This window comes from Poeciliopsis prolifica, unplaced genomic scaffold, assembly GCF_027474105.1.
Source record: "Poeciliopsis prolifica strain line A6 unplaced genomic scaffold, Auburn_PproV2 SCAFFOLD017, whole genome shotgun sequence".
Taxonomy (NCBI): domain Eukaryota; kingdom Metazoa; phylum Chordata; class Actinopteri; order Cyprinodontiformes; family Poeciliidae; genus Poeciliopsis; species Poeciliopsis prolifica.
The window spans coordinates 3,572,501-3,598,741 of record NW_026562392.1 but is presented as its reverse complement, the minus strand read 5'-3'; the positions used below and the strand labels follow the sequence as shown (position 1 = coordinate 3,598,741).

At 40.5% G+C, this 26,241-nt stretch overlaps 2 protein-coding genes across 2 annotated transcripts in view; both read right to left on the bottom strand.

Annotated features, from left to right (window-relative positions):
* Positions 1–4,167: 4,167 nt before the first annotated feature.
* On the bottom strand, positions 4,168–14,056 carry LOC129367697 (uncharacterized). The gene is made up of 12 exons (XM_055042330.1): positions 14,029–14,056; positions 12,531–12,574; positions 11,712–11,840; positions 9,710–9,820; positions 8,587–9,008; positions 7,556–7,719; positions 7,307–7,459; positions 6,943–7,191; positions 6,466–6,585; positions 5,553–5,612; positions 5,289–5,351; positions 4,168–4,394 (listed from the first exon to the last, which is right to left on the bottom strand). The coding sequence occupies exons 1-12, from the start codon at positions 14,054–14,056 to the stop codon at positions 4,168–4,170; spliced, it is 1,770 nt and encodes a 589-aa protein (XP_054898305.1).
* Positions 14,057–18,420: 4,364 nt separating this feature from the next.
* LOC129367733 (furin-like protease kpc-1) overlaps positions 18,421–26,241 on the bottom strand; it is a 190,075-nt gene continuing 182,254 nt past the window's right edge. The window contains exons 19-20 of the mRNA XM_055042373.1: positions 21,383–21,457; positions 18,421–19,609 (exon numbers count right to left, since the gene is read on the bottom strand). Coding sequence (XP_054898348.1) covers positions 19,400–19,609; positions 21,383–21,457 — 285 coding nt within the window. The 3' untranslated portion in view covers positions 18,421–19,399. The remainder of the gene's footprint in view (positions 19,610–21,382; positions 21,458–26,241) is intronic.

The window sequence follows — 26,241 nt, the reverse complement described above, 5'->3', positions numbered from 1 at the left end:
GATTTGTGATTGGGCCTTTAATGGATCTCATTTCATAGGCTAATAATCCTTTATAGATGTGGCTCCAGCTGCACTGACGGCTCACGCGGCCGCCAGGATTTAAGTTATGCCGCGAAAAGTTTCCGGGCACGGCTTGGCCATTCATTCTGCTAATATTCCACATTATTGTGGCGTAACATTGGAATCGGCCAAATCAAAAGAACATTGCGGTAATTAGGCTGTAATTCGAGGAATTACCACATCGCCACACAGGCTTAAACAGTCGTGTTGGGAGAAACGCGAAGCACATTATTTTAATGGCGTAATATGCAAACTACGGCTCGTTTCAATTACATGGCTTAACAATGCATAAACGATGCGAGCCTTGTTATTTGGACTTCAGGGTCTGCTGTTATTCAGCCGCTCGGAAGGGCCAACGATGGGGGCCCTCCTCCCAGGCACCGGGGTGCTGAGCTGCTGCCAAGCTACATTTAAGGGAGTGAAGTGAACGGTGGGGAATGTAAGCGTTAAATTAACAGTAGGATAATTATATGACCCGTGTGCTGTAAAGATTCAATTTCTAACGCTCTAATTAGGCGACTGTCTCCCCCATACATCAGCTCACATCCCTCTGCCAGTTTCTCACCCGAAAACGTCCTGCGAGCGGAAATAATTAGATTTTATTAAGACACGGCTCGGGTAATAAAGGAAATCAAAGGCTGAGGCTGGTTGGATATGAAATGCTTTCAGAATCGCAGACTTCCTCCTCACACGACTGAGAATCCAAGGTGAAGGCTTTTTAAATATGGAGCAGCTCGACTGTGATTGGACTGTGGAGTCCATGAAAACACTAGCACTTCTGTAAGGTTTTTTTTCTTTCTTCTTTTTACTGATATGATGCAGAGAAAGTAGCAGAATGCTAATGACCAGCTTCATAGAAGAGTCCTTGTTGCAGAGTGGTCATGTTTTCTACATTTTAACACGTTCCCCCTGTTGTGTCTCAGATCTTAAATACCAAACAGCATCCATGTTAAAGACATTCAACACGTCAAAACATCGAGACGACAAAAGTTCATGGTCACGGCTGAAGAAAATAGGTTTTATCCATATCTAAGTTTATTAGTTTGTAATAGCAACAATAGGAAAATCCTGACAAGATTCGCTACATTATTAACAACTTTGTAACAAGCCGTTAATAAACGTCGAATCCAGTCAGGCTGATATATCCATATGGATCACATTATTCAAAAAATATCAACTTAGTGAATGTTAAGAATGTTTAAAACAGTTCATCTAGTTTTAAGTATTTCACTTCTTCTCCACCTTTGGTTAGCTTAGCGACAGCGCTAAAGCTGCTAGCATGCTAACCCTTATGAAATGTGGTGGTTTTATTGAAAAGATTAGCATAATCAATTACAGGAGACATACAAAAAGTTTGTACTATTTCGTTAATGATCTATGGCTCAATCATATGAACCAATTCTTACTTTTTGGTTGTTTTTTTTTTTTCCAGGAGGGACAAACCCTTTGAACAAAATCATAATAATAATTAGAATTTAATAACATTTTGTTCTGTTTAGATTTCATTAATCTTTCAGTCACATTTACATAGTACCAATTTAGTACAATTGATTAAAATCTACCAGACTAAAATGCCATGCAAACTTCTTTTCTGGGCTGAATTCTTGCAGCAATTTTGTGTTTTTAAAGTGTAAATGCTAAACATCTCAGTAGTCATTGCTGCAAGTTTGCTGCTGTTGTTTTTTCTGTTTTTTTTTTTTTTTTTGCTGGCTGCAAAGATTCTAATTTTCTTTTTTTTTACATTTAGTCATGTAATTCTGTTTCTACTTCTTTCAATATTCACCAGCACACATCGCATGTCCATCCGCCTCGAAAAGTTTTTATTATTATTATTTCAGGCCAGTTTTCTTGCATCTCAGCCATTTTCTCCCTGTTTTAGGTCTTACATAATGGGCAGGCGGCCGACCCACGCCTTTCATCTTTACTGTAATTGTTGTGTGCATCAAAGATGGGGAGATTGACTGGGCTGCATGGGAGGATTAATGCAGTGGGTGAGTGACGACATACTGAGCTGTGTGGTCAGGACGGAGGAAGGGAGGAGAGGTGGAGGGAGATGAGAGGATAAAAAAAAAAGTAGGAGAGGACAAAAAGTGGGGAGAGAGTTAACGAGAGGGAGAGCATTAATTGTGCGCTTTGTGCCGGGGCTCTTTTGCTGAGTGTGGCTGTCGAGGTGCGGGCGCTCACCCCTCCAGCAGCCCGCCGTGATCTGAACCAGCTCTCAGGCTGCTGTATTCCAATGCAATTAGGCCACTCAAAGGCCTGCTTAAAGCTGCACCCCCACTACACACACACACACACACACACCCACACACCCACCACACACACACACACACACACACACACACACACACACACACACACTCAAATAGCAACAGCCCCTGTGAGTCCGTCCCCCCATCCCCTTCCATTGTAGCAGGGAGGTGTATTCTGTCGCTCTTTTGAGGCCCCTGGATGAAGAGACCACCCCAGGGAGCCAAAAAGAAGCACATTTCTCTCCACTTTTCACTTATTTTTTTTCTTGTGCATTTATCTATCCATCCATCCATCTATCTATCTATCCCTTCCTGCTTCTTCTGGTCTATCAGCCCAGGCAGACACGGAGCTCGCTCGCTCCTCCAAAGAGACGCAACTTGGAGTTGGTGCGCCGGATGAGACAAAAGAAGCAGAGCGACGGGGCATTACTATGATGGATGTCATTGTGGGACTGCGTTAGCAATATCGCTTCCCCTCTCCCTCTTTCATTATTCATGCAGCCCTATATTTCAACAAGTGGTGTGGGCCGAGCAGCTCACCAGCTATAGTCCCCACAGGCTTCGGCAACGCGTCACCCTCCCCACCTCCCCCCTGCACACACACACACGCACACACACACCACCACTCGCCTTCCCATCCCCTTTAACAGAGAGCTCGTCGCAATCTCTTGGCAGAGTTTCAATGTGTCGTTCCCCAGAAAGCATTTAAAGCAGATTACAGACCTGACGCTACACCTCCCCAATAAAAGGAGAGAGACAGAGAGAGAAAAAGAGAGATAGTGAGGAGAGGAAAAAAAACTGGCACATTAACACCTGCAATACTGCTCAATGGCATCAGCAGATTAACGAGGTAATCCACACAATGAGGCCTTTGATTCGTGTGGTTTGGCAGGCGGCAACGCCAGGCATAATGCTCACTGTTATTCCAGGCTGTCCCAGTGCAAGAGAAACCTGGCACAGGCCACTTCCTTTTTTTTTTTCTTTTTTTTTGTCTTTTCATCAAGACAAGCTTTTGAAGAATTTTCCATCTCGTGCATCTGGTGCTTCTATAGCCTGAATCCTTGTCAGGAGAAATAACCTGCTGGCTGCTCCCCGTGGCACAAGTTTTTTTTTTTTTTTTTTTTTTTTTTGCGGGGCTGTTTAAACAAGATCCCCCACCAACACCTAAACACACACACACACACACACACACACACATACTTGTTTTTCCCAGACCGTGAGGGCGTCTTTTTCCGACTGACTAAGCGGATACGCGTGGGGTCACAACTTTTCGAAATGAGCTAAAGGCTTGGTTTTAGGTCTGGAATTTTAAGGGACATTAGAACATGAAATATCATCTGTAACATAAAAATTTATCAAATTTTGAAAATTAAAATCTGTCAGGTTTCTGCCTGCAGGTGAGGACGTGTCCTTCACCAACTACCACCAGGTGGCATGTGTAATTTTTGCGCAGTTTCTCAAATATGAGCAATCCTAGTTCTTTTAAGTCAATAAACAGCATTATATCAGATCTGTTTTGTGTAATATTATTTCTAACATTACACCTTGCCTGGTAACATGCTTAATGCCAACCATCAATACTGGATCCATTTCTAGTTGTATATAAACCATTTTATTACACAATTTCCAGTGTCTTGTAAAAAATAAATACATACATTCCGACATGCATGTACATAAATGAATGTATTCTGAACATGAACTTACAGTATGCATAAATACTTGCATAACAAAGCTTGACTCCTGCAGCTGTCTGAAACCTGGGCAGAAACTCAATAAATCAGCGTTATGGCGCTAACAATGGCAGTAACTGATCAACCATTTTCTTTGATGGTAACAAAAAGGTAAATCTTAAGTCTTACCTTCTTTTGAAAGTCTCTCTTTTTAATGCGTCTATGCGATTTTTTACATAGAATTTCACACCTTGCCAGGTCCTGTTGTTGAGGACAGGACATGATGTTTCAATGCATTTCATACACTGAGCTTTCCCAGGAACCTTTCCAGAGTCAATCCAGTCCATCAGCGTTTTCTCCACTGCCTGGACTTCTTCTTTGTTCCACTTGACTCTCTTCTTTTGTGGTGGGCCTAAAACATAATTAGGGGCACTTCAGTGTTCTTCAATGAAAAAAGGTTTCAGTATGTATGACAGCAAGTTATAAAGGTATGAAAACATTTCTTTATGACAGCTGTAGTAAAAAATATTTCATATTTAAGGGTCAGTTGTCAGCTTCAATAGTTGTCACTGTTGAAGCTGACAACTGGTAGTGAGTGAATACATGAATCTCACCATCCCTTTTAAAAGCATCAGCAGGTACAGGACAGAATTAATTGTACTAAATACCTCAAGCATAAATGATTAAGGTTAGGGGGATGTTAAAAAAATCAGAGAAAATTGTTTAAAGTAGACATTTTAAAAAGGACTTCACTGAAAGGATTATTTTGAGTGATTTGATGGTGGCTGGAGACTCGGTGAGCCTGACTTAAGAGCATCAACATCTCTAATGAATGAAACTCAAATCTCCCTTTGTCACAGAGTCCAACCTGGGAAAAATCCGCAGGGCCTGATGAGTTCTGCTAACACTACAGGTTTTAGAAATATTTTATAGGTGCAGTGAAACAGAAAGATTAAAATAATCACCCAATCTACCTTTGATGATTCAACTTTGTTTGCTGTTTGAAGAATGTTCAAGGCGGCAATAATAGAGGAAGAGAAATAAAACCAAACTTTTGCTTGAGGATATGCAGTCAAATGAAAATTTAGTTTTTCTAAAGTTTTATATGAAGAGATATTATGTGATCCTCATGATATTATAAAATGAGGACGCCTTATTTTGACACCACACAGAGTGCTGTGAAATGCTCATTATTTTCCCAATTGAGAAAATATTGGAAATAGGTTTACACCTCATAATGTGACATATTCTATGAACACTAAACGCTTCTGCTCATTGATAACCTGCAAGGAGGAAGAGAAACTACCTTTAGATGTGTTAGAGTTGCTAGAGACTTCCATGTCTGCCGGTTCCTCGCCATCTGACCTCTCTGTGAAACCAAACAAATCTCACAATATATGTGACTTGGACAAAATTATCAGGTACAGAGTACATTGAAAAGTTGTATAAATAACAGAAGACAAATATAACATACATGAGACAGTAATGATAGAGGACAGTAGCCTCTTAAGGTTCAATATTTATCAGAAATCTACAACCTAATTTTCTGCGGACTTATAAATATTCGTACCTATTGCTGAGGGCAGATCACTGCTTTCAGTGGTGCATCTCCTGGTCACCCCAAATTGACCTAAACAAAGGTAAATTAAGTAAAAGAGTATTCAACAGTGTAAGCAGTCAGTGTGTTTGCTTTATACAAGCATTTCAAATGATCGGCTTAACAGTTTAACTTTGTACTAATTTCTTAACAGCACTAAATCAGAAGCTGCTGTATTGTAATTACCTCATTTTCAGTTAATATTTAGTTTGGCCCTGTTAGCAACACTTCTTAAAACATTTCTCCTTTTATGGATGAATCTATCATTCAAACGCATTTCCATGACCTCCATCTATCCATCAAATGTGAAAAAAAAATTTTGTAATAGAAACTGCACTTATTTGAAAAAGTTATTAATATCAAGTAAACCATTTTTATGGTTCCAGGAGGTGTTATTTCAGGGGATTCGATAATCCCCAAATGAACTAAAGTGTCATGGAAGCACTTCTTTTAACATGTCACCATCCTTAGCATTGAAGGATCTGATATAATCAGTCAAATTAACATCATAAAACCTGGTTTCCAACTTCCAGGTGAGAAAACAAGATGGCAACAGCTTAACCTTGTGGTTCCCTGACAATCATTCTAAAAATCTAATTTACATTAGATTAATGTAAATCTAATTTACATTAGATTTTTAGAATATAAATCTAATTTACATTAGATTTACATTAGATTTTTAGAATTATGATCTAATTAGATCATAATTTACATTAGCTCATGATATAAATTATGATCTAATTTACATTAGATTTTTAGAATATAATAGAAATATATATAATACACTAGAGAGTAAGTTAAAATGTCTAAGCACTAATCTAAAAATGCACTGCTGTCTTAACATATTGTACAAAAGGCAGAAATGAATGCATCTGTGGTTCCTCACCAATTTCTTCTTCTTTGTTGCCATCCCCACCTGGTGATCTGGAAGATGAAGTTTCAGCATCCCTCTCAGCTGAGTCAACCTCTTCTTCAGTGTCTGATCCACTGTCCACAGACATTTTCTCTGGAAAATGAAGTAACAATATCCATCATGTTACATTATGAAGCATTGCATATGCTGCCAGCACAGTCTTAGCGCTTTCCTTGTTCTACTACCATTCAAGTGAGTAATTTACAATGTGAAATTATAATTGAATTTCCCAGAGATTAAAACAAGCAAACAAAAAAAGTACAAGAATTAGAATATGCAATATGAAAAAATGCCTACTGGGCTACTTCTTCCTACAGTTCTCAATGTCTGACACTCAAACTGTTGTAGATGTCATCTTTTTTTTAATTTACAAAATCAACATCAAAATAAATAAAACGTGCCATGCCAGGGGTCAAATAAAATCTTCACTAATAAATCATAATAATTTACCTTGTGGATCGATGCTGATTTCATCCAAGTTTTTTCCTTTGAAGTTGGAGAGCTGTCCTCTTTCTAGTGCCAGCAACACTTTACTGATTTTTGCCAACTGTAATGTCCCTTCAGGCAATCTATAATACTGACGATGAACTCTGATGTCATGGCCGAGGAAGTCAGCTAGGTCATCCATTTCATTGTCCTTTAGGTTAAGAACCTTTGACATGGTGGCCATGTGCTTCCTCAGTTTGGTTGAGGATAATGCTCCTGGGTTTTGCTCCACAGTTTTGAGCCATCTCACGAATAATATCCGATCCTCTGAAGTGACTGAGAGTCTGTGGTCTCCCGAACATGTATGGATTCTCATCCAACACGTCACAATTGCGGCGATGTTGGAGAAGCAACTCCATTGATGATGCCATATCAGGAGTGAGGAGAATGGGAACCTTTCGGCCACGTTTGCCTTTTATCTCAATTCGCTGGAAGTGTTTACACAGCTTCTTTTCAAGTTCTGACAAAGCAAGCTCCACATCTGGATGGGTGACAGAGGTATCTCTCAAGGTGAAAGCATTCAGTGGCATCTTGGATACTTCTCCCTCTCTTCTCCGGTTGAATATTATCACCTCACAAAGCGTGATCTTGGCAAGTTCAGCCCAGTTCTTCTTTACAGCTTCTTCCTTCAGGTTTCTCTGGCACTCCATCCTTTTTGTGTCCAGATACTGGTGCATTTTCCTAACGTCTTCAGCAAAGGGAATGAGCTGAGGCGCATTCCACTTAGCCTCACTCAAACTCCTAAGGGCATGGGAAGAGACGCACTCGCTCCATCTGGTCTCATAGATTTGTTTGAAAATTCGCACATTGTGAATGGTATTCTCGTCGCCTGAGATCATAGCCTCACATTCAAGAACATTTGCCACTTTCTTGAGGTGTGCCCCAACTTGAGTGCTAAAGATGGCGTTTTGAAGACATTTGTTCTTTCATTCAAGCCAGCCACTTTCTTAACTGCCTTGATAACATGAGGGAAGTTAGCTGGCACAAAGAAGTCCTTCAGCGTCTCCAACTTGCCATCTTTCTTTCCTTGCAGAACAAGTCGGGCGGTCTCGCGCATCTTCTGTCGGATGTATTCATGTCTTGTAACATCTTGACCATGTTTGTTGAACAATGTTCTCCAAATTTCAAGATGCATTTCTCACTTTGGACAACTTTTGCTACATCATCTTGGTGCATGTCAAGTATTAATTTCCAAAACTGTGCATTGACACTGTCTGGTACTGGCTCAGCATATTTGCAAATGGCTTGGACTCGAGATGCTCCTGGCTTCAGTCCTTTGACTTTTTGACTGAAATAACACCTCTGCATATGCCTCCACATGAATTTCCTCTTGAGGTAACCCTCACAGTTGATGCAATGCAAGTAATCACCCGCTTTTGATGATTTAGTGCATTGTTGGCGGGGAATGAGCATTCCCTTTCCTCTTTAATAACTTTATTATTATGGGCACGATTTCCTTTGTTTCTTATCAAGGACAACTGCAGCCGTCGTTCTCTAGAACCTATGGGACATTTCAGTGCACTTTCCACTTCTGGCATATCACTGTGTTTTGCTTCTAGATGACGTGCCATTTTGCTGTAAGGTTTGCTACAAAATGCACAATAGTACCTTTTATTGTAAACCCTACTGCCATCTTCCTTCTTCTTCAAGGTCATGACTTTCACATCAAATGAAGAAGATTCTCCAGGATCTTTTGAATCAAATGAAGAAGATTCTCCAGGATCTTTTGAATCAAATGAAGAAGATTCTCCAGGATCTTTCGCATCAGTTGAAGAAGATTCTCCAGGATCTTTTGTGGTCAAAGATCTAGAAGTGGCCACACGTATTCTCCTAAGTGGTTGGACTTCCAGAGAAGAAATATTTTTCTGGGCTCTTTTCTTCCTCTTCTTGAGCTGTTTAATGTCTTCAGAACTGTCACTGTCTTTTAGACTGTCACTCTCAGATTCCTTTGAATCAGGAACATACTCTTCCTCAGTGATGTCAGAACTTGATAGAGACTCTTCTGAGTAGCCAAGCATTTGTTTGTTTAACTAAAATTATATAAAAAAAGAGATTACTTTCAAATTATTTTTCAAACATATAAACAAATCAGAAGAAGTTAAATATGTACAACTAGTTTTACATAGTTCATTAAAATTCGAAATATTCCCAATACTAGTATGATTTCTTGGCCTTTCTTGATTTTTTTGGTGCTTCCTTCTGTTTTTTAACACCCTTGTCCCTAGTGGGGTCACTCTGGACAGGTTGCCAGTCTGTCGCAGGGAAACACAGACAGGACAAACAACCCTGCACACACTCTCACATCTAGGAAGAATTTAGAAAGACCAATTAACCTGACAGTCATGTTTTTGGACCGTGGGAGGAAGCCAGGGAACCCGCAGAGAACCCACGCCTGCAGGGAAAACATGCAAACTCCATGCAGAAAGACCCCGGGCCGATGATTGAACCCAGGAACTTCTTGCTGCAACAGTGATGCCAACTGTGCCACTGTGCAGCCCTTTTTTGGTGCTTGTTAGCGCAAATGTTTTTCCAACATTTTTCAGATTTATCAGCACATGGCGACTAACTGAGTTCTTGGATAGTTTGGTTTTAAATACTACAAAAAAAGAAACAGAATTTCAAACCTAAGTGAATCTTAACATTAGAAAAAATAGTAGTATAGTTAAAACAACAGAAACCAAATACCTCTGAGGTTGGACTATGATATGTATAGATAAACTGATAAACTTACAATCACACTGTCAGTTCTTGTGAGCTCAGGCACACTCATGTCCCGTACTTCAGTTGGCGTTGGACCAAGGATGATGGTATCGTCGCTCTCATCAGATGACTGTTTCGACTCCTAAAAATTCATAAGTTTAACAGTTAAAATGACTTGTTTCTAAATTAACTGTTACAATTTAATACAGAACTAAGGTTAACTTAAACTGTATCAAGGTATTTAGAAATCTCAAAAATGTCACGTATTAACCACCAAAAGTGCACAGGCTCCTTCAAATTACACTGGAGATTCTGCATTTTGTGTTGGTTAATATCACAGCGCACAGTACTTGCTTACAGATTTAATACAAACCATGACGTGATCCACCCAGATTTGTTACAAATATACCAAAAGATAATATTCAGCTGTTTTCAAATGTAGCAGTTAAAAATTAGACACCACGGCCAAGTACTTTTGGATTTTGGTAACCATTAACATCTAATCTGACCTACTAAATTTAGATTACATGAAAATGAAACTAGGCACATTGATTGTATACTTCAACTTTACAGGCCATTAGAATTTCATAAACTGGAAGAAAAAATGCTTCAGAATATTTTGGGTTTAGTCCTGATTAGTCCATGTGTGGGTTTCTGGTAAACATCTAGTGACAATTTGTATTGTAATAGACACTAAGTAAATTTGAATTGACTGACCAGGTGAGTCTCCCTCAAAGAAAGCTCCTTTCTGACTACAACATGATTTTGCACAATTGCCACCACCAAATGCATTCTTCTGCGACACTGCAGTGCGACACTGCAGTGCGACACTGCAGTGCGACACTGCAGTGCGACACTGCAGTGCGACACTGCAGTGCGACACTGCAGTGCGACACTGCAGTGCGACACTGCAGTGCGACACTGCAGTGCGACACTGCAGTGCGACCCCTGGCGCAGTGCGACACTGCAGTGCGACCCCTGGCGCAGTGCGACACTGCAGTGCGACCCCCTGGCGCAGTGCGACACTGCAGTGCGACCCCTGGCGCAGTGCGACACTGCAGTGCGACCCCTGGCGCAGTGCGACACTGCAGTGCGACCCCTGGCGCAGTGCGACACTGCAGTGCGACACTGCAGTCGACACTGCAGTGCGACACTGCAGTGCGACACTGCAGTGCGACACTGCAGTGCGACCCCTGGCGCAGTGCGACACTGCAGTGCGACCCCTGGCGCAGTGCGACACTGCAGTGCGACCCCTGGCGCAGTGCGACACTGCAGTGCGACCCCTGGCGCAGTGCGACACTGCAGTGCGACCCCTGGCGCAGTGCGACACTGCAGTGCGACCCCTGGCGCAGTGCGACACTGCAGTGCGACCCCTGGCGCAGTGCGACACTGCAGTGCGACCCCTGGCGCAGTGCGACACTGCAGTGCGACCCCTGGCGCAGTGCGACACTGCAGTGCGACCCCTGGCGCAGTGCGACACTGCAGTGCGACCCCTGGCGCAGTGCGACACTGCAGTGCGACCCCTGGCGCAGTGCGACACTGCAGTGCGACCCCTGGCGCAGTGCGACACTGCAGTGCGACCCCTGGCGCAGTGCGACACTGCAGTGCGACCCCTGGCGCAGTGCGACACTGCAGTGCAATTTGTAAATTACAATTACAAATGATAATCTGTAATTTATCATTAAATTACAAATTAATGATAAATTTGTAATTTATAATTAATTTATAAAAAATTATGATAAAAATTTCACATTTTTATCATTACAAAATGTGAAATTTTGTAATGATAACCAAAAGTATTTTTGTTTCACAAAAGTTTAGAAGATGATCACTTTTTTTTTTATCCAGCATTAAAGATAGCCATCGAAATTTGTGGTGACTACATAATTATACTAAGTATTAAGAAATTCGCAAGATTTTCTTGATATTATTACAATACTGTGTCAAAACAGCGTAAGCCACACATGCAATGGTACATTTACTAACTGTTCTCATCTCTGGGTACATCAAGAAAAAGGTGAAGCAAAACTAACCATGAAATCCTTCTGATGAAGAGAAGACATGTTCTCCCTCACTTCATTTCTTGCCTTCTTGTAACGAGCCTCACATCTATTGTGATGGGCTTTAAGTTTCTGCAGGCGACGAGCTGGACGCTTTTGATCCTATAAAATACAGAAAACAAGCATTTGTAAATGTCCACATCTGTGAAATTAAACAGATTGGAGACGCAGCAAAAGGCCCCAGATATAACTGGAACCTTCCCACATTGAGAATGATGCCTCCAGGTGAAACATTAAGTCAATGATCAGCAGCTACTGGGGCTTAAGGGTTGCTACAGCACACCTCATTCAAATCAAATCATTCTCCAATAGCTTGTTAGCAAACATTTGTTAATGATCCATTAATTTGGATCCAGTGTGGTAGAACAGGAAAACATCTTTGCAGGACACCAGCCTTTATGGTCAGTTGAAAAAGTAGAAGTGAACCAGCAGAGTATTAAAAAAATGTCACAATATATTGAAAATCAGAATTCTTAACGGGCCTGATTTAGTCATCATCTATAATCCAGAACACAAACACAAAGTGCAAACAGATATCCCAAATTCAATATGACAAGCTTTTATCAAAATGATCTTTTTCAAGCATTTCTCTACATAATATTTTTGCCACTTCTCTACAGTGAAAATAACTTTCACCACTCTAGGATTAGAAATGTATTTTTGATGCACATGTTCAGTGGTGAAGAACATTTCCAGACTTTTATTTAGAACAATATTTAAATTAGCTACGCAGTATGAAGAATGAGCTGAAATACTATCACATCCTTTGAAGTTATTTATAGGCACACTTACCATTTGCCTCTGCTGTGGATCAAGTCCATATCTCTTATCTGTACCTAAAAGAGAAAAAAGTTAATGTCACCTTAAAACAATTCAGAGGCTCTGCACCGCCTCTATTTGGTCTTCTCAAAATATTTCTCGGTCTTATCAGTAGGTTACAAATGTTGCATTTGGAATTATAAATAAATATCCAACCTGCAGTATTCAATAATTTCAACAATTCTTTAAAATTTCTAACTTTTTCCATTTAATACTCAAGATTGGAACAACTATATTAAACGTTATTAAATGAAATTAGCAAAGCCAGAACAAGTCAACAATGGTCAAATGCAAAAAGAAAAGCAGTTGAGGTGGATTCTACCAACTCTCTCCCTTCCTGTTAGAGATGACAACACAAATCTCTATTTCATGGATATTTAGAAACAACTGGCATTTGAAATAAAATCACCAAAGGACAGATGTGCTGAGCCTTTTCTTTAAGAAAAACCTGACTTAGTATTCTTAAATAAAACATTAACTGATATTGTGGTAGCTTCTTCTAGGCATCTAAAATCATATAAAAATATCATTTTAATAGACTTGTTGTCACACCTCCCTTCTCTCATCTGAGCAGTTATAATTCACATTATATTGATTTAGTGGAAACAATAATGCAAAACAACTTAAAGGTGGAAAAACATTGTGGGCTAATGCATCTTTCCCTGAGATAATTCACCTGTTAAACTGGAACAGCTGGATGTAGATTCCACTCCACCGTCACTCCTATCAGTGGATCTACTTCTCTGGTTTGCATTTTCATGGAAGAAAACATGTAGTGGTTATAAGTCAGTGTCAAAACCCTGAAATTCATTTCCAAAACAGATTTGACCCTTCACTGAAGGTATGATGCTAAAGTTAGTTTCAAATTCACACCTCCTGATTCATCCTAATATACTACCTACTACTACAAGAACCCATAAATCCCAGCCTTTATTATTTTAAAAAGGATGTTGTCTGGTGTAATGTGGCCTGAAGGCCCTTCCCAGCAGAACCAACCTTTATGCACAAGGTATCCATTTACTTCTGCCTCATGTTTTAGTTCCTCATGTCTATCGTCTCTCAATTCAGAGCACATGTAAAAGTTATTACCCTTTCAGTTACACAAGCAGGGTGACTGAAAATATTGCATATTTCCTGATTTCTGCTTATTAGGTTTGCAAGTTTGTAACAGCCTTTATTATTTTGCATTTGAGTCATTTTGGTGAGCAATCATATTGTAATAACTTGTACTTTTTTGGTTAATTGTCACTTTTATTCTATTTATTTGCTGTAAGACTGGGCCTCAAAAATTGAAAACATGCATGCTTCTCATTAGCTGTAGCTAGTCTAATGTCCTAGCTAGCCATTCTAGTTAAACACAATTGAAAAAGTTGTTACAGATCGACACGTTTAAAAAGCATTTAAAAGTATATCTGACCGAGTGATATAATAGATAATAACTGGGAGTCCATTAAGACAACAATAATCTTACCATTTTCTTTAGCTGGATTGCTCCTCATTCCTCGGATGTTAGCATGAAGGTCTGAATTCCCTCCTTCGGTGCAGGTGTGTGGCAGGCAAAAAGGAGCGCTTGATTTAGGCTCCGGCAAAGGCCGAAGTTCCTGCTTGGTTGCAAAAAGCAGCTAGCGGAGGCTTAAGGCACAGCCCTGTGTTAATAACTAACACACCTTAACTTTGGCGTCACAACTCCACTGAGCATCAATTAAGTTATAAAACTAGGAAATTAATTAGTTAACTTTTATTATCTCCCAAAGTGTTGCTTCAGGTGATAAAATTATTCTTTGTAATGAACATTTTGTAGGTTCCACACCAGTCAAATCTGCAAAGTTTTGAGCGCAAGCTATAGAGGAATGCTGAGGGGGGGGATGGGCATGGGTGAAATGGGGAATCAATCTCAGGATGTGTGTGAGACGGCAGCCATTACAGAGAAACTGGGTGGAGGTGCTACAGTAAATCAGCAAATTATATGTGGATTAATAAATATATAAATTACAATAATTTGCATACTGATTCTCGATTCCTCTTATCCCACCATTCTTTATCTTCAAACATTTTGCCATAATAGTTCAAACATGCTTTACTTTATAGTTCAGCATGTTTCCCATGGAGGGAATGGTGAGGGGGGGGGGGGGGATGGGCATGGGTGGAGTGGGGACATAAAATCTCAGGATGTGTGTGAGACGGCAGCCATTACAGAGAAACTGCGTGGAGGGCTGAAGTAGATAAGGAAAACTATATGTGGATAAATAAATACACTGCTCAAAAAAATAAAAGGAACACTCAAACAACACAATATAACTCCAAGTAAATCAAACTTCTGTGAAATCAAACTGTCCACTTAGAAAGCAACACTGATTGACAATCAATATCACCTGCTGTTGTGCAAATGGAACAGATAACAGGTGGAAATTATTTTCATATTTATTTCATTCATTCAGATCTAGAATGTGTTATTTGAGTGTTCCCTTATTTTTTTGAGCAGTGTATATAAATGTGAGCCAGTCAACCTGTATGAGTAGCATGCTGATTCTTGATTCCTCTTGTCCCTCCATTCTTTCAACCAAGCATCAAAAGTTCAAACATACTGACATGGGTCAGTATGTTTGGGGAGATGGGCATGGGTGAAATGGGGACGTCAAATCTCAGGATGTGTGTGAGATGGCAGCCATTACAGAGAAACTGGCTGGAGGTGCTACAGTAAATCAGCAAATTATATGTGGATTAATAAATATATAAATCACAATAATTACTAATTCTTGATTCCTCTTATCCCACCATTCTTTATCTTCAAACATTTTCCCATGGAGGGAATGCTGAGGGGGGATGGGCATGGGGGAAATGGGGACGTCAAATCTCAGGATGTGTGTGAGACGGCAGCCATTACAGAGAAACTGGGTGGAGGGCTGTAGCAGATAAGGAAAACTATGTGTGGATAAATAAATACTATATATAAATGTAAGCCAGTCAACCTGTATGAGTGGCATGCTGCTTCTTGATTCCTCTTGTCCACCATTCTTTATCTTCAACCAAGCACTTTTGAATTAAAAGTTCAAAAATGCTATTTTATTGTTTTAACAAATGTAACTCAAACGGAGTCAGTCAAACAAATCAAATCCTTCTTTCAGCTACCTTGTCAGATCTGGAGAAACCAAAGGGTACAATGTCACCATTGGCCTTCTTAAGAGCTTGTGGAGCAAACCATTTGAAAAAGATGAGGGGAGTTGAGAAAGACATAATACCAATTTATACTCAATTATGTTGCGCATATATGTTATTGAAATACTTACAAAAGGCTGTTAATTGATCTAAATATGAAGTGCTTTATGTGGCTTCAGTCAAATCTCAATTTGCTTTTACAGATAATTTATTCTATCAAGAAGAATATATGAGGCACCAATGAGATCTCACTTGGTTTAGCCCATCTTTAATGTGTTGGTTGGAGGCCATTGACAATGTTTGGCCTCAGGAATCTACACCAAGTTCCCAAAGACATTTTGGGAACCAGGCATGAGACATTTTCGGCCTAACTGACAGTACCTACGCGACAGTAGTAACAATCTATCATATTTGAAATTTGATTTTTATTAATCTGAAATTGTGTATGGTTAAGCCACTTAAAATGATGGACAACATTTTTTTTACTTATAAAATTAACAGAAATATTTCTGAGTTGACTTCCAAAAATGTAAAAGATAAACATTAATTGGGGGTAGAAAAATTGTTTCACTCCTCACTCCTTCACAAAACAATCAGATCAACCACAGCAGCTGCTTTTGCTTGTTAATCACAGCAGGAGGCTGACTGACAAGAAGGAGGGTCTAAGCAAAATAAATAAACAATAGATCTACTGTTCACATACCTTTAGATGTAACATTAATATATCATTAATGTAATTAACCTGCTCCAACATCCCAGCCCCTAAATGTTAGCCTTAGCAAAGTAACAATTACAAAAATAATATTCATAGGAGCCTTATATCTAGCAAAAATATTCCACAAATTTAATTATGATCTCTAAAATCAATGTTCATAATCTTTGCCTATAAGTGTTATCTAGAGCCTCTCAACCTTTCTAATGCTTAAAGCAGTCCATAATAAAGATTAGAAAGTCTTTCATTTCATCCTGCTGCCTCCATCAAAAGACGTAGCTTACCTATTGGTCACTGGATGACATTGGCTTTGGTTTAACCGAAATGCTTCTAACAAAGCCTTTGGCATCCTGAAAAGTCTTCAACACGGCCCCTTATCCATGCGCTCCTTGGCGACCAATTATCCACAATAACAAGCAGATCTCCAGGGCTGAAGTTCCTCTTTTTGCTTTTCCACTTGCTTCATTCTTGCATGAGTGGGAGATACTCCCTTATCCAACATCTCCAGAATAGATTTGCAAGATATTGTGCTTGTCTCCATCTTCTTCTTCAATATTGATCTGTTTTTCAAAGACTCTTAGTGGTATGGTTGCTTTTGCTTTCAAATGGAGTAAATGGTTTGGTGTTAGAGGTTCTAAGTCATTGGGGTCATTTGACACTGAAGTTATTGGCCTGTCATTTAGGATGGGTTCCACTTCCCATAGTGCTGTTTGCAGGGTTTCATCATCCAGTGTTGGTTCCTTTAGAACAGATATCTGGGTCTTTTTGATTAAACCTATTAGTCTTTTCTAGACTCCACGGAGGGTTAAAAATCCATTTTATTCTAAAATGGAGGGTTAGGGTGCTAAATCATCAGCATTAAGAGAGCTGATGATTTACCTCTCTTAAAGCTTCTTGTTGTTCCTTTTATTCTCCCACAAAGTTTGATAACCACTACTCCCAAATGCCTTAATGGGATCTTGACCAAGTTTAAAGCAGATAGCTCAAAATCCCCTAAGAGAAGTTTGTTAAAGATTCACAAGTATGAAAAGTCAAAATGCCTAAAAATGACCATTTGAACCAAAATGGCTGACTTTTTCTTGGGTTAAGGGTATACCTCAAAGAGGCTTCTTTTGTTTTTTCAGTGGCTCCACCGATATACCAAATTTCGGCTCTCTATGATTGCCTGAGGAGTGCTGTAAAGACATTTGTGCAGGCTCATTTTCAATTTCATTAAAATACTAAAATTTTACTTTGGGCACAATTTTAAACTAAGTTTGAGTTTTCTAACAATTGTAGGCATCCAAATTATGCCTACAATTTGTAGGCATCCAAATTGTAGGCATCCAAATTATATTATATTATATCATAATATAATATGATTATATTATATTACTAATATAATAGAATTATATTAGTAAACCTTTGAGTTTCAACAGGCCTTCACAGGCTTTCACGGGCCTGTTGAAACTCAAAGGCTAATTACAATAAATTAAATAAAAAGTAAATACTGGTAAACTTCACTTTAAATTAAAATAAAATAAATGACATAGAAATACTCTGTTAATCCCACTGTAAGAAATTAAGTTTAAAAAGTTAGATTTTTAAAGTTAACCTTTAATTTGACCATTAAATTGTAAAACTCATTCTGACCAATAGGGGGGGCTAGAGAGTGAGCGAAAAGTGACGCACTATTCAAGAACACATAGTCTAAAGGGGACTGCAGTACCGAGTGTGACCACTAGGAGCGCAGGCCTTACACACTTACACAAATTTTGTCTTGAAATGAAGTTCCTGGGGACTTCCGGGAAAACTTCACGGGGCATATTAATACATCATTTCCTGCTGTAAAAAGGGGTTGTGCCGGTGGGGACCTGAAATTAGGTCCCCACGGGAAAACTGGTCCTGATGTGACCGGATAGACTCATGGCAAAGTCCTCACGCACGGGGAAAAACAGAACACACACACACACACACACACACACACACACACACACACACACACACACACACACACACACACACACACTCCTCAGCACCCCCCTCCCTCCGCCCCCTCTCGCGTAAGGACGCGCGCGTTCGCGTGCTCGAGCCAGATATCGCGGTGCCATCGCTCATGTGCGGCTCGATTAGCCCCACGTGCCTCGTTCGTCAGCCGCGGAGGCAGAAGCAGATGGCGCGAGCCGCGCCGCGTCACCGCGCCGCAGCTCCACGTAACGCGGCTCTAATTGAAACATCAATACCGGCCTGTCAATACCGCGAGCGACCTGACCGAGACAAGACCGAGACAAGACCAAGACCGAGACAAGACCAAGACCTAGACAAGACAAGACAAGACCGAGACGACTCGACGAAAAGACAAGAAGCATAAACGCTGCTATAGCAGAAGAAAAAAAAAATAAAAATTCTGTGAAGTTTCTTTTTTTTTTCTTTCAAATATTCCACCAGCAGCTAATTGGAGATATTTTCCCTCCATCGCATCTCTCTCACCCGTCGCGGCACATTTTTAATGAATTGATAAGACAGGAAGAAAGGAAAAGTTGAGGCGGCCTCGAGAATTCAGCGGAGAGCAACGAATTAGTTATTTGTCCAGCTCAATGAGGAGTGACGCGGCCTCCTTCTTGAACGGGTAATCCATTTCTCGTCGCAGCCAGGCTGAAACTCGCCCTTCACTGGAGTGGAAAGAGACAAACATGTCGCTGCTCACCCTTCGAGGCGAACAGAGGAGCTGAAGCCTCCTCCTCAAACCGTTTTCCTGTCTTTCTCTTGTTTTGGCGGGGTGAGGTGGAGAGAAAGGGTTGGTGCGTTTGTGTGCAGTTTGGGCAGGTGGGAAAAGGGGACCGGGTGAGGAATTCACCAGCAATAATCACAGCTGACACTGGGGGTCACACACAGTAGGAAATAAAAGTCGATTGGTGATCAATTGGCTTTGCGGCACAGAGGAAAACAGCAGTCTTTATTTAATTGCATTCCATGTTGTGTCTTCAACTTCGTGCTACACCCTCCCAACCTCCTTCTTTCTGTTCTTACAGAGCTTCATCTCGTGGTTCCGATCGGTGCAATTGGCCCGTCTTCGTGACGACCCCCTTTGAGGATGGTGAGGACCGGTTCTGTCCGTCCGTCTTCTTCCTTTGGGTTCTGTTTCCGTCGCAAGAACAGGTCTGGGTCGTAGGGAGGACGTCTGCTGAACGTCTGATGGACGTAGCTGTTGGAAAAAACAAAAACAAAGTGAAAATAATTCTAATCCTATGTGCATTGAACATATCGATGGTTTTCTCAATAGATATAGAGTGGAACCCAAGTATTCACCAGAGTTAGGGTCCATAGTATACCAAGACCAGACGAAATTTAGAAATACTTATACACCTCTGAAATGATGAGAATTTTAATAGTTCAAACGTAACATTTTCCTTAATATGCCTTAATACACACAGTAGAAGCATTTTGGCAATAGCTCAGGAGCTAAGATCCATGGTTAGTTAACAGTCAATCAGTGCCAAGGAAGGAAACATTGCTTCTTCTTTGGCTGGTTTATAAGTTGCAACGTGCCTCGGTATTTCAGCTTCCCACTGTGGATTTCTTTCCTATGTTTTAGTTACATTCTACCAAAAAATGGATGAAAACTGAACTGCAAATAGACGGGGGTTCACCCTATTTTTGGTAACAGGGCAAGTAATTCACAATTAATGCAAATTGCTTTGGATGTGTAAAGAAAATTGTTTATTTTTGATTTCATTTATTTTCTTAATTGCATTAAGTGGAATGGTATAGGGAATAACTGCTGAACACATGAACAAAACGAAGCATTAGCAGAGATCTTCAGCGAGACCCAGAAATAGGAGGCTAAAGCTAAACTCTGCACAAACCATTGGAGGAAGAACCATGTCAGAAGGAAAGTTGGAAGGCAGGAACATGATAATGTAGGCCATCTTACAACACGCCAGACCTTCAAGTAACTGAATGGAGGATGAATGGATACTTAAGACATTTATGTGTTTTGGATACTTATTCCCTGTTCCAGTACATGTTTTGAGCATAACTTTATTTACAAACTAATTTGCTCTGTTTGCTTATGTGTGGATTACTGGTGTTGCTGAGAAGTGGAGGAAATTTCCTGCTAGTCACCCCATTTGAAATGTATTTACTGAAAACAATGTTGACTTGTCCAAGACATATTTTACCCACTGTACATGTCATAACAAATCAGTCGACGCTAGTCTACATTTAGTCTGTAAGAAAGATCTTGTAACAACTTCCGGGCGTCTGTTTGTTCCGCCAACTTAAATTTAAGACTTTTTAAGAAAACTCTGAATGGAATTTGTGACCTGTAAATAAATCATATAGCTTGACAACAGAAGTGAACCAAGTTCACCTGTTAACTGGTGGTAATTTTGCGTTTTCTTACCCATTATGGACATGAATAAGCTCAATAGCTAGCTAGCATAGGGCTGGTTAGCAATTTGGTTAGCATTAGCTGCAACCGCCTCGAGCCTTGTGACTCAAACTTTTGCGTAACAATAAAGTCCCGCAAGATGAGATGAAATAGTCCTACCACAACTAAATTTAATACCTGTGATTAAAAATTAAAATAAAAAAATTAAGACATTTTAAGACCTTAATTTTAGATACATGAATACAAGAGTTTTTAAGGATGAGCAGATGCATTTATCAGTGGTGTCTGATATGGCTCACTACCCAGGGCTGAATGTGTGAAGGGCGCCACCAGCAACAAAGAATCAGTAATCTGTTGGTGCAAGAATTGTAGGAAAACATAGCTCTATGTAAAAGGTGCCTAAATATATTCAAGTGTTCACAAAAGTGTCTGTCTGTCTGTCTGTCTTCCCCCCCCAAACAAACATACATTTTGGTGGCCAGGTGGGCTTCCTGCCAGGTGTGCCTCACACGAAAACGCATATTTGTCTGATTGAAAACTATTTTCCTGCAAAAATTCAAAAATCAGGCGCCGCAATTGACAGACCTTCAACGCCTCCCTCCACGTCGGGGGCTCGATGAGGCTCATTGTCGTCGTTCTGCCTCCTTTCGTTTCCGGCATCTGGATCAGGGAAGAGATGTCTCACATTAAAACAGGCATATGCCAGTTTCACAACTAGAAATGCAGAGATTATTTGACTGCTTTCTGCACTTCCATGCAGCTAACTAAAGCAGAAGAGGTTAGGACATCATAAGTTATGTGTCAAACTCGAGGGTCAGGGGCCAAATCCAGCCCAGTGTAATTTTTTTACATGGCCCTCTGGACTCTAAAAGCAGGAGGGTTCAAAGTGTGGTTCGGGGGCCGTTTGTGACCCTTGAAATGATTTTTCAATCCCTGACCACAAGTCTAGAAGAGTAAAAATGTGGCACTAAAACAAAAAAACAGTTCATGACCCAAAAATGTGAAAGTTCTCCGTTTTTCTTGCAATAAGTCCACAGTTTTTTCATGTTTTGGATCTTCAGTGATATACAGATTTTATTAAAATGTTGCTTATTGTTGAGCAGATACAAAAAGATCAAGAAAATCTAACTAACTTTCACTTCTTTAATTTAAAGATGTAGTTTAAATCTGCCAGTTTTGGCCCCCAGGGCAACAAAACGCTTGAACGCTACTGCTCTTAAATACGACTTTATCAACCAAATCAAAGCATTTACATTTTTTTAATTCCACATGCTGTCAAAGTACATCAACACGAAAAGGCGCTCAGTATTTAATTTTAAGAAGCACTCAACAAATGCAGAAAGAGCTATATATTAATATTTGTACAGTTTTATCAATACATTCTGCTACAACCGGCTCTTTGAGTGCATGCATGATCTTGACATGACCCCAAAAATGAAAATGAGTTTCACACTCCTGCCATAAGTATCAGTGCTCAACATTATTAGAGGTAAAGGTGACGGGCTTTCGTTCCCTTAAAATCCAACTCACACACCTGACGGCAGCCGGGACAGAGGTCATTTTCTGGAAATCTCATCTATGCCCACGCACACACACACGCACACACACACACACGCAACATTCGTTCCCGTTAAGATTCCTTGATGTCTTCCATCTGCTGCAGCGCGGCTTACAGCAGGAGTCACGACTCCTCCGACATGCGTCTGCCGCTTTGCGTAGAAGTCACGGGTGAGAAGTTTTCGAGCAAACACACAGAGAAAAAGACATTCACAGAGAATTGAGTTTCACAGTGAAGGAAAAAAAATAAAAAATTCGACAAGGACAAGCAGCTGAACAAGCTCCGTCCAACAGGAGCAGCGCTCAACTCGCTGTAACAATGTGATCTTGGCTCAAGTTTTCGGCGAGCGTTGACGTCTCCCTCTCTCTCTCTCTCTCGCTCTCTCTCTCTCTCTCTCTCTCTTTCTCGCAGAGTTGTGAGGATTCCCGAACTGGCAGCTTTTCAGCGGGGGTTTTAGCGATACAGTATTTACAAGGCATGAGCAAGTGGGAGAGCTGCAACAGACGGCGCCGAACACGGCGCTTTCAATTATTTCTCACAGCATTCATGAAAATAGAAGCACAGCAGGGAGTACAGTACGAGCGACCAAACTATAAAAAGAAACGCTGAGAAAAAAAAAAGAGAGAGAGAGAGAGACAGAGAACTCCCAAGCCAATCTAAACGGGATGTGAAGAGCTCAGAGTGATGCATGTCTCAGGAAAAAAAAAAGAAAAAGAAAAGAGAGATAGAGACAGAGTGATGGAGCGCAGACAGTGGAGCGGTGATGGGGAAAAAATTGCTGCATAAATAATTAGAGGGAGGTTGAAGTTGAGATTTGATTGCATTTTAAGAGTCTGTTTTGAGAGTGAAAATGGTCTGATAACCTCAGCAGGGGGCCTCATACAATTAGATCCATATTTAAGGAGCAAGTGAGAAGGGTTTACGACAAGTTTTTACATGAACGCTGCTTATAAAGTGTTAACTGTTGCTAGTTAGCAGAAATATGAAGAGCAGCTTAGGGCTGATGAGTGATTTATTGACTGGGAACAAAACGACTACACTAATATACTGCGTGTGTTGGAGGTGGTTCTGTATTTCAAGCCATCTTTAGTATTTACGATGGGAAAAAAGCTTTGTCTTATTTCAAGAGCACTAAGATGTTTGCATTCAAAATTACGGCAAAATTACTGTGCAAGATTTTGTGCTTTTGCAACTGAATGTTTTTAAGACTTTTCATCTGTCAGTTGTGATGCTTTTCTGCGTGAAGGCAATAAAAACACATTTCACATTAGGATATTACATCAGATAACATTTAAATATAGAAATGTGGCGTTTATGAAGTATGTTCAATACCTGATGAAAGGAAGGCTGTTATTTTCAAAGGGTATTTTTAATCTGATTTCATCCGAATGGATGTTTTGGTCCATTGAGTATGACTGTCTATATAGTTTAAAAGTTTGCTTTCTCAACTAATTGCCGTACATGAATAACTGAACTTTCGAAGCCGTGAGTAACGAGAACAAAGAAGAAAACTCTCAGCATTTTCACCAGATGAGCTTTACGTTAGCTTTTACACTATGCAAAAACAATAACACAAATTCAGGGGTTTTTGTATGACTCATTAATTTGTTGTTGTTGTTGTAAAGTCATTTATGGGTATTTTTGTTCTCTTGTCCCCACCTTCCTCTCAGGTCAGCGTCACCTCTGAGGAGCTGCTGCTGCTGGTTGGACATCCTGCTTCATGTCGTTTCCAATCACATGTTTTTTGTCCTTTCTTATGAAAACAAACTGAGGTTGTCGGTGCACAACGCAATGCGTGTCGTTTCCTTTCACCGTTGAAGTCCAGATTGTTTGAACACCTGCTCGTATTTATCGCTGTTCAGGTTTTCGCTCTTAAATGTACAGAAATAGTTGTTTTCCCACATATTGACATTATTGAAGATAAAATAAAGCTGTCTTTAAGATTGATTTTTGTTTTTGTTGGTATTTTTGCACAACTTTCTAAACTTCGTGTGCAACACACACACCAACAGAAACACACTGATGACAGGAAGCATGCAACCTGGAAACCTGAAATAGTAGGAAACTTTCTCTAATCAGTAGCTGACATTTATTTTTGACATTTCAAAAAGAAATCTACTTATTTGTAACAGCAATTTAGAAAAAGTTCTAGTTTCTCCATAAAAAACTTTTCGCATGAGGATGAGGTGTATTATTATTATTATTATTATTGCCATGTCAAAATCGGTGTGTTTTAGGGATGCACTGATTGCAGTTTTCTGGCCGATCATTGATTACCCATCTTTTAAAAAGTCTAACTTACTGATTCCGATTTTGGCCGATATCAGTTTTTTCGTCTGAAATGTTGCTCAATATAGCAAGTAAGTTGCTTAATTGACAATAATGGAGTGACTATTATGAACTGCAAATGTGCAGACATGACCTGGTCATCCGGTTTGCAGTCAAACCTCTCTCACGGGAGTAGAGAAAAGCACAGTGGTTGATTTTTAGACCTTTGCCGAGTTTGATAACATCAGTGGATCAGATCGGCTTCACATGTGAAAACCGGCCGATCACCGATCTCACAAAATTAAGGAAATCGGCACTGATAAATCGGTGCGCCCCTAGTTTACTTTGGGATGCAGCAAAGGAAAGGTTTTGTTGGCATCGCACGAGTCACATGATCAGCAGCCAGATGTTGCCACTGGTGCCAGACACGAAGAAGAAGACGACGGAATGCAGTTGGAGGATGATGGAGTGGCGTGGACAAACGTATTCACGTGTGATTTTCATTGCGTTTCTTAGAGGAAAAAATCACATGCAACAGGAAAACAAATAACTGCTGAGATTAAAAGCGCTAGTAGGACATTTTCAAACAATCTTTAAGCTGTGCAATAAACAGAACGCCTCTGTGCTCTCTCTCTCTCTCTCTCCCAGGAAGGATATGCTGCCATTCAGATGTAGTATTTGTTTCTCAGCTCCTCTACTATCTCAGTGGGACCCCCCTTCCCGCTCGTCCCCCAACACACACACATGCACACACACCAGTTCACCAACAACCCCCCCATACCCTCTAACGTAATGGATCAAACAAAGGACATCATTTGTAGGCCAAGTCTTTTTCTGAGTGTCTCTCTCTTCAGCTCTGCATACCAATCCAATACAGCCCAAGGAAGAAAAAAAAAAGCCACGTTGTGGAACCTGTGCGTGTGTATGCGTGTGTGTGTGTAAGTGTGGACCAGGGGGTTGGAAGGTCTGTTTGCCTCTCTGCCAAGCATTGATTTATCCTTTTCTCCAATTTATTTCTCCTCCTTGCTCCTACAATCCATTCAGATCTGCCTCCAGGGGAGGAACTCGGGGTAAAGACGTCGTCAGGCCTCGTCGCCGCCTCCTAACACCGACTCTAAACTCATCTACAGGCCCAGAGGAGCACGCACCTCTGCAAGGACATGTCAGCCAGAAACACACACACACACGCACACATCTTTCATCTACAGGCAAACTTTTATCAGCTCTATAATTGGTTTAATAATGCAGCACCGACAAAGACAGAAGGCGATAAAAGATGGGTGTCTGGATTACATCCATTGAAACTTGCTGGTTATGCTGGTCTGATCGGGATGTTTAATTGTTCCTGGTGATCTGAACAGAAGACGGTAACAGTATCTGGAGCCTCAATATGTCTGATCCTCTATCTCTGACATTTTCAGATCCTATTACCCAGAGTCGAGGATTTGTCTCCTGAGCGCCTCGCCGGTGACGACGGAGCTGAACAGAAATGCTGCATGCGCACAAATCCTACAGTCATACCCCAACACACGCGCACACCCACACACACACGCACACACACACACACACACACACACACACGTTGAGCCGTATGGCCGAGATCTGAGAGCCATTCTTC